The following is an 8,681-nucleotide window of genomic DNA, read 5'->3' as shown; positions in this document are numbered from 1 at the left end:
TTTCTATTCCACTCAAAACAGATCTGATAACCAACACGGAAACCACAATGTGTCTGTTTTCTCTCTTTCAAGAGAAACCAGTCAGTATCTGTATTTTATACAGTCTTTGTCTGTATCTGTATTTTATACAGTCTGTGGTCTGTATCTGTGTTTTATACAGTCTATGGTCTGTATCTGTATTTTATACAGACTATGGTCTGACTGTATTTTATACAGTCTATGGCCTGTATCTGTATTTTATACAGTCTATGATCTGTCTGTGTTTTATACAGTCTATGGTCTGACTGTATTTTATACAGTCTATGGTCTGTATCTGTATTTTATACAGTCTATGATCTGTGTTTTATACAGTCTATGGTCCGTATCAGTGTTTTATACAGTCTATGGTCTGTATCTGTATTGTATACAGTCTATGATCTGTCTGCGTTTTATAGTCTATGGTCTGTATCTGTGTTTTATACAGTCTATGGTCTGTATCTGTATTTTATACAGACTATGGTCCGACAGTATTTTATACAGTCTATGGCCTGTATCTGTATTTTATACAGTCTATGGTCTGTCTCTGTATTTTATACAGTCTATGGTCTGTATCTGTATTTTATACAGTCTATGATCTGTCTGTGTTTTATACAGTCTATGGTCTGTCTCTGTATTTCATACAGTCTATGGTCTGTATCTGTATTTTATACAGTCTATGATCTGTCTTTGTTTTATACAGTCTATGGTATGTCTCTGTATTTCATACAGACTATGGTCTGTATCTGTGTTTTATACAGTCTATGGTCTGTCTGTGTTTTATACTGTCTATGATCTGTCTGCGTTTAATAGTCTATGGGCTGTATGTGTTTTATACAGTCTATGGTCTGTATCCTTTTTGTCCCTCTCGGGTTGCCGTACTCAGTCAGTTAGCAAACCCACGGTAACCACAGCACCCTCGCGAACAGGTGAAAGTGTCCTCGTGCAACTTTTCTGGTGAATACTGCCTCCTCAAAATAAACCAGCGACTGTATTGAAGACAAGCTTCCACCGTGAGTCCCTAAATGTGTTTTTGACTGTCATGCAGTACTGTTGTTGCACTTGTTTAGAAGCTAACAAAGCCGGCTAAGTGTTAGCTAGGGTAACTTGCTGCTTTGTAATGCTAGCTGTGCCTGTCAGCAGACTATTAGCTGCGCTACCACTCAAATCTCATCACAATTCATCATTGTGAGTTAAACTAATTGGCTATTAATGTGTGGACATAAGTAAAGCTTTCAGCCGAGATAGAGTTTTTGTTTGAAGGGAGGATATATACTAGAAGCCCACTCCTTGTATTGTGGGTGTCTTCAAGTTATTCTGACTGTATTGTTCTTTGTGTCATTTTTGTTATCAAATAGTTTAACTTCCGAAATGGCGTCGTCTGCAATGATCACTGTCCCCACCACCGCCTCCCGCTTCGCCCTGCTCCAGATAGACTCGGATTCGGACTCCGACACCTCTGATGCAGGGAAGTTCAGCACAAAAGGCGGACGGGAGAACTCCGGGAAGCCTAAACAAGGAAAAGCGGCCGGGGGGAAAGCGGGTCAGCTGAACGACAAGAAGAAGGACAAGAAAAAGAAGAAGAAGGAACAGCAGCAGAGTGAGGCAAATGAGGTAGGAGGGGTAGACAGGAGCATCTCAAGGCCTTCATCTCTGTAGTGATATGTGTCACAAGGAAGCCTATATGGCTTCCGTTTCGGTATAGGCTGAACCATAATGGTTTTCATCTGTTGTTTCACTTCACCTGAACTGAAACTGCAGAGACTGTGGTGTCAGGTGAAACAGAACTGACTGTGTTCCTTGTTTTCTTCTGCTTTCAGCTGTTAATAGCAAGTGTTGAAATGTGCTGAAATTAAAGGGTTTACATTATAAAAAATAGTATTTGAAATCTGTCCCTCCTTGTACTTCAACACTGCCCTAAATACACATGATATGATTTTATGACGCCATTCAAAGTCTATCTACTATCTATCTAATCTAATCAACTTGCAACTATTGTGTTGTAGTAACTAGGTCTTAAATTTCAAACAACATTTTCATTTTTCACCTTTACTTGGTTTTGGGGTTTTTAAGATATTTTTTTGTCTAATTAGGAGAATGGTTTTCTTAATTTACACTTGACACTTAAACTTGGACCTAAATTATTCAGGAGCTATTTAGTAAGCACCTGTAAGGTCTCTGTAGTTAAATACATAGCTTATGTTTATGTACACTTATGAAAAAGGTTTCTTCAGTCAACAATAGTGCACGACAGACCTAATAATAGTAGCAATGATAGTTATATCAAGACTCAGTGTTTTTTTTTTTTAATTAATGTCTCTCCTTCCATCAGTTACGTAATTTGGCCTTCAAGAAGATTCCTCAGAAATCGGGTGCTCCCCCTCCCAATATGACGCTGTCAGGAATCGCCAGTGAACTCATCAATCCGACCGCAGGGGACCACAATCCCCCTCCTGAGGGGTGGCAGCAGTGGAAACAGAGGGATGAGCAGGTAAGAGGGAACACTCAGACGAAAGTGTTTGAGATTTGCCATAGATTATGTTCTTTCAATGACTTATGTGCCACAGTTCTTCAGTCTGAGCAGAGCTATTTGAAGCTATGCTGTCTTTCACTGATGAAACTGTGTTTTACTAACAAAACTAACCATTAGCATCCAACAGGAGTCCTTGAAATATCATCTGTGTTTCTCTTCCCTTTGTAGATAACCACTGAGCTGTATGAGGCAGACTTGGAAAAGGCCTTAATTCTAAGTAAACTGGAATTCGAACAACAGAAACAGGTACATTGCCTACTCACTGATGGTACTCTTCTGAAATACAATACCATATTGATCTTCTTAATCTGTGGGGAAATCACCAAACTTAGCCATCAGACAGGAAAGTTTTTATTCACTGCCTTAACCGAACAGCTTCTCCTTTCCTGGATCTTTTGTCTCAGGTGCTGCAGAACAAAAGAGAAATGAAAAGCACCAAAAAAAAGCTGTTTATTGTTCAACAAATGAAAATGCACGTCTTATGAATGCAGTTTGTAAATGTTTGGATAGTTTTGTTTCAGGTCGGCTTTTCAGTCCAGGAGACATAACATTAAACGATAGCAGTTGATCTAATGACTATGAAAAACAAGTAACCATTTTATACACATCTACATTTACAAGGGAAAATTAACAATTCATCTCACTGTTCAACAAATATGGGTGTCCCCTTGTCCTCTTGAAGCTGTAAGTCAGCAAATTTATGACACACACTTTGATTTGAAATGTAGTGTTTGAGCTGAGAAGGAAAAAACACTAATTGTCTTAATGACTCCACACTGCATTGTATTTCATCAAACAATTTTTAGTATGGAGGAAGTTAAATTCAGTTTTTATTTCACTCAGCACGTCAACACAAACACCTCCTCCCCGAAGTCTAGAGGAGGAAAAGATGGCGGAGGAAAGAAGGACAAAAAGAAGAACCAGCAGGCGAAAGACAAAAAGACAGTTTCACTGCAGGACTTTCAGGCTGAGGGAAGTGCAGGTGAGGAGTACTAATTGATCCATTACAAAACCAATAAACTATCTTGTGTACTGCAGTCCATTGCTTCACAGAATAATAATGTTAGTGTTTGTGTCTCTGCAGAACAATTGAGTAAGAAACAAGAGAAAGAGGTAAGCAGATTCCTTGAGCATCTTTCTCCTTCCTAAAACCCAAGTGTGAGATGTTTGTGTTATCAAACACATTTGACTGAACAGGATTTATTGATATGGTATCTATATTTATACATAAAAACTATTCAGTTATCTGTTTAAAAAATGCAAGGTTTTATTTGGGGTGTCATGTATGATGTTGCATATTCATGTTGAAACTCTTTTCTAGGATGCCAGAGTGGCTAACTCGACGTTGGGAGTTGGGCAGGAGGATCGTTTTTTCAACAAGCTGGAGGATGACGTCAGTCGGATCATCCAACAGGAGAAGAGACGTGAGCAGTACTCCAATAGTCCGGGACAAGAAGTCAACACCTCTACAGAACATGAACCAGTGAGGAGACGGATAGAAGCATGACATGATGAACATTTGGGCTGTCTGTTTGTATTCTGAGAAGTTTGGATAAGATAGAATTGTTTCTCATGTGGCAGTTTGAATTCATCTTTGTTGTAATTACCCTTTAATCATAGAACATATCAGCAGTATATGCTTCAGTCTGACAACTTCCTGAAGTTCTTTTTGAGCTTATAATTTCAGGTTATTGAGTGTTATTTCTTTAGCTGATTTTGAATCAACCTCATCAAGACGTTTGTTTAGTATGCCAGAGTCTTACTGGGAAAATAAATCATCTTATTGGGGAACTGGCTAAATAAGAGTAGCTATGATTAAACTTGAAATGTTTTCCATTTTAACTCCTTTTTCACCCTTTTTCACATGGCCCACTTTGAGGTCTGTCAGTGCAGCTGAGTGTCCACATGCAGCATTATTCAAGTGACATCTGAGTTTCCTTTTTTTGCTAAGTTGGTCACAAAGTATTCATTTTTCCTAACTTAGATTGTTTTATTTTTTCCTGTTAGGACCCCCGAGCAGAGCAACTGAAGTATGATCTGGAGAAGAAGGACCAAGAAATCGATAAGCTAAAGAAGACCATCTCACAGTGGGAGGTCTGGAATTTCCTCTTATCATTCTTTATTTCTATTGGGAATCTATAGCTTCAACTCATATGCCAGCTGTGTATGAAATATCTTATAATTAGTTACATTATAGTATACTTGTCTCTTATCTTTGAAGTGTTTCGGTTGTGTCTCCCTCATGGAGGCTATTTACTTACCTTAACACAACACAGAACAGCTTTCTTTATGTTTTCAACGGGAACAATTTGTGTGTAGTTTTCTGCAATTCATTTTAATACTGTATCCCCCTGATCAAGGTTTCAAGCAAGCTGAGCTGATTCTAAAAGATGGGGATTAAACCCAGATTTAAAAAATAGAAAGGGCAGCTTCCTAAATATTCTTTTTTGAAGCTTGTGGTCTATTGTCAAAGTATGTGGATCCCTTTGTTTGTGCTGCTTTCACAGTGTTTCCGTTGAAATTAGCTAAGATTTCTGTCTACATTAAATGTACACAATCTGCAGGAAAACTGAATTGAGAAAAGAACCATGCAGAGGAAATGTGGGTCAAAAGTTGACCTATCTATCACACTGTCACACAAATCCTCCAAAGCTGCACCTGGAGCACAAACTACTCCCCCTTGATTCTCACTTGTGGTCAATTCCATAAACCCTTTTTCCTTAAATCCCTGCAGGTGAAATACAAAGAAGTAAAAGCAAGAAATTCTCAACTGCTGAAGATGCTTCAACAGGGAGAAAGTGAGTGGAAAAATATAACACTTCATTTATTTAGTCCTCCATCCTTTTATTTCTTTCCCTTCTTCCTCTTGGCTCACTAAGATTTAACCTGAAACATCTCATATTTTATGATGTCTAATTTCCCTTCCTCAGTGAAAGACAAAGCAGAAATCCTCCTACAGGTAGAAGAGCTACTACATATAAAAGAAGAACTTTCATCACAGGTGTGTAGGAGTGGAGTCGAAATAATGAGAGAAACATGCATGTGTGTGAGACAAAGAGACATTTTATGTAAAGTAACTGAATTTAAATGTTGGGGTTTTTTTTATTCAGGTAACATTACTACATGGTGCACTTGAACAAGAGAGGTCTAAAGTCAAAGGACTGCAGTCGGAACAACCTAAACATCAGGTGAGAGGTCAAATAATCATTATCATATTATTAATCAATAGTAATGATAGTTAAATATTGATAAAAACAGAATTTGATGGTTTGCATTAAAACCATAGTTAAATGGAAAATAGTGCAAAGACCCACATGATCTGTTATAACCTAAAACAGACGTGGCTCTGCGGTGGAAGTCACTGCATTTGCTCAAAATCACATCCAGAAAACATTGTCTATGAACAGTTTGTCGCTTCATCTGCAAATACAAGTTAAAACTTTGCCATGCAAATAGGAAACCATATAAACATGATCAAGAACTTTTTGGGACAGAGCCCGTTTTTGATGGACTGAGGCGAAGTGGAAGACTCCGTCTAAAGGGGAAAGGGACAACTCGGCTTTATATCAAAGCACAGTTCAACAGCCAGCATCCTTTATGCTGGGGGGATGTGTAAGTGCCTATAGCAGAGGCAGCTTACACATTGATAATGGGAAGACACCATTAATACTGTACAGTATACAGGTTTTGGAGCAACATATGCTGCCGTCCAGACCATGCCTTTTTCAGAGTACACCTTGAATACTACAGGAAGAATAATCCAAACTACATTCTGCACGTATTACAACAGCAGGGCTCAGTAGTAGGAGAGTCCAGGTGCTGAACTGGCCTGCCTGCTGTGCTAACTTGTCACCTAACATTTGAAAACATTTGGGGCATCATGACTCAAACAATACAACAAAGGAGACCTCGAACTTTTGAGCATCTGAAATCCCATATCCGACAAGAATGGGACAACCTGTCACTTTAAAAACCTCAGAAAGTGGCATCAAATTTAAAATAAGCATATATTTTTCATAAGCAATAACATTTTTAATTTTCAAAATTAAATATGTTGTCTTTGTACTATTTTCAATTCAATATTGGCTTCAAATGATTTGAAAATGAGCAAATTCTGTATATATTAACATTTTACAAAGTATCCCAACTCTTCTGGTTGTACATCTGATTAGTGAGTGCTAATGACAAGGAAGTGCTGTGTTGTAGAGAGGTTTATTTTACTCTCTGAGCAGCAATGATTCTATTTATGAGTGGGTGTCTTTTGCTTTTGTTTCAGCGTATAGTAGTGTGTGGCTGTCAAAAATGGAAATGAGACTCCTTTATTTTTCTGTACTGCCTCTCGGAATGTGAATAGCTGCTTCCAATGTTTATCTCGTATTTTATGAACCTTAGAACTGACTTGGTTGCATCCAAATAACTGTGCACTTTGTGGGATTTTCTGCTTCGCAGGGTAACAAGAAAGGGAAGAAAGGCTCGGAAGCAGATCTATGAAAGTTTCATACACAAAAGACCGTCAAGCAAAATCAAATGAATGAATGAACAAATGAAGAAAACGCTACTGATCGCATTCAGGGTTCTATTTGCCCAATCGGGATTTTTTTTTTATAGTTTGGACTTGATGTCAGCATATTATGCATGCCCCTGTTATTACAAATACACACGACGATACAAAATACACTCCAGACATGAAGAAAATGATATATTACACAGCTGAACAAGAATTACACAAGTTATTAAAAATGACAAAGGTTTGAAGATTGAGTTGAATTTGTTGGCTTGGCACACAATGCTGCCCTCTGCGGGCAAATGTGTGTCACTGCATCTGTTCTGTTGAAGGCTCAGTGCCTGAAATGTCTTTATGTTTTTAACTAAAACAAAAGACAGATATGAAATGTATGTTTTGGGTTCTGTTCCTTCCCACTGTTAAGTAAATAAAATACTTTTTCAGTGAAAAAATGCTGCATTTGTGTGTATCATCCTGTTTAAGACTTCTGAAACCTGATATTATGTTGGGCAGAGTTGCACTTCTTTCTTCTAACTGATCGTTTACTCCATCAGAGACTAGACTTTGCTTGCTCCCATGATTTGTGCAGGGTGATTTTTTTCTTTCTTTGAGCTACCCAACCAGTCAAAAGTTTGGAAACACCTTCTCATTCAAGGGTTTGTATTTATTTCAATTATTTGAAACACTGTAGATTAATACCAAAGACATAAAAACTATGAAAGAACATACAGTATCTCACAAAAGTGAGTACACCCCTCGCATTTCTACAAATATTTAATTATATCATTTCATGGGACAACACTGCAGAAATGACACTTTGATACAATGTAAAGTAGTCAGTGTACAGCTTGTATAACAGTGTAAATTTAATTTCCCCTCAAAATAACTCGACACACAGCCATTAATGTCTAAACCACCGGCAACAAAAGTGAGTACACCCCTAAGTGAAAATGTCCAAATTGGGCCAAAAGTGTCAATATTTTCTGTGGCCACCATTATTTTCCAGCGCTGCCTTAACCCTTTTGGGCATGGGGTTCACCAGAGCTTCACTGGTTGCCACTGGAATCCTCTTCCACTCCTCCATGACGACGTCACAGAGCTGATGGATGTTAGAGACCTTGCGCTTGAGGAGGCCCCACAGGTTTTTTATGGGGTTTAGGTCTGGAGACATGCTTGGACACTCCATCACCTTCACCCTCAGCTTCTTTAGCAAGGCAAGGGCCATCTTGGAGGTGTGTTTGGGGTTGTTATCATCTTGGAATACTGCCCTGTGGCCCAGTATTTGAAGGTAAGGGATCATGCTCTGTTTCAGTATGTCACAGTACATGTTGGCATTCATGGTTCCCCTAATGAACTGTAGCTCCCCAGTGCCGGCAGGACCCATGCAGCCCCAGACCATGACACTCCCACCACCATGCTTGACTGTAGGCAAGACACACCTGGGCGCCGCCACCCACGCTTGACACCATCTGAACCAAATAAGTGTATCTTGGTCTCATCAAACCACAAGACATGGTTCCAGTAATCCATGTCCTTAGTCAGCTGTCTTTAGCAAATTGTTTGCGGGCTTTCTTGTGCATCATCTTCTGAAGAAATGTGAGGGGTGTACTCACTTTTGTGAGATAATGT

The 8,681-nt window shown here is 38.9% G+C and overlaps 1 protein-coding gene across 1 annotated transcript; it reads left to right on the top strand.

The window, feature by feature from the left end:
• Positions 1–866: 866 nt before the first annotated feature.
• On the top strand, positions 867–7,303 carry gkap1 (G kinase anchoring protein 1). Its single transcript, XM_034692451.1, has 12 exons — positions 867–1,028; positions 1,374–1,629; positions 2,348–2,506; positions 2,717–2,794; positions 3,392–3,530; positions 3,633–3,661; positions 3,870–4,031; positions 4,556–4,642; positions 5,283–5,346; positions 5,479–5,549; positions 5,659–5,736; positions 6,998–7,303. The coding sequence occupies exons 2-12, from the start codon at positions 1,387–1,389 to the stop codon at positions 7,037–7,039; spliced, it is 1,152 nt and encodes a 383-aa protein (XP_034548342.1). The 5' UTR covers positions 867–1,028; positions 1,374–1,386; the 3' UTR covers positions 7,040–7,303.
• The last annotated feature ends 1,378 nt before the right edge of the window (positions 7,304–8,681 follow it).

This window comes from Notolabrus celidotus, chromosome 9, assembly GCF_009762535.1.
Source record: "Notolabrus celidotus isolate fNotCel1 chromosome 9, fNotCel1.pri, whole genome shotgun sequence".
Classification (NCBI taxonomy): Eukaryota; Metazoa; Chordata; class Actinopteri; order Labriformes; family Labridae; genus Notolabrus; species Notolabrus celidotus.
This window is presented reverse-complemented; position numbering and strand designations above follow the sequence as displayed.

What these genes read in the sequence shown, in the direction of transcription:
- gkap1 (XM_034692451.1), top strand. Translation starts at nt 1,387, where the DNA reads ATGGCGTCGTCTGCAATGATCACTGTCCCCACCACCGCCTCCCGCTTC. An exon ending in AATTCGAACAACAGAAACAG is followed by an intron (nt 2,795 to 3,391) that starts GTACATTGCCTA and finishes TATTTCACTCAG; the next exon opens with CACGTCAACACAAACACCTC. An exon ending in AGACCATCTCACAGTGGGAG is followed by an intron (nt 4,643 to 5,282) that starts GTCTGGAATTTC and finishes AAATCCCTGCAG; the next exon opens with GTGAAATACAAAGAAGTAAA.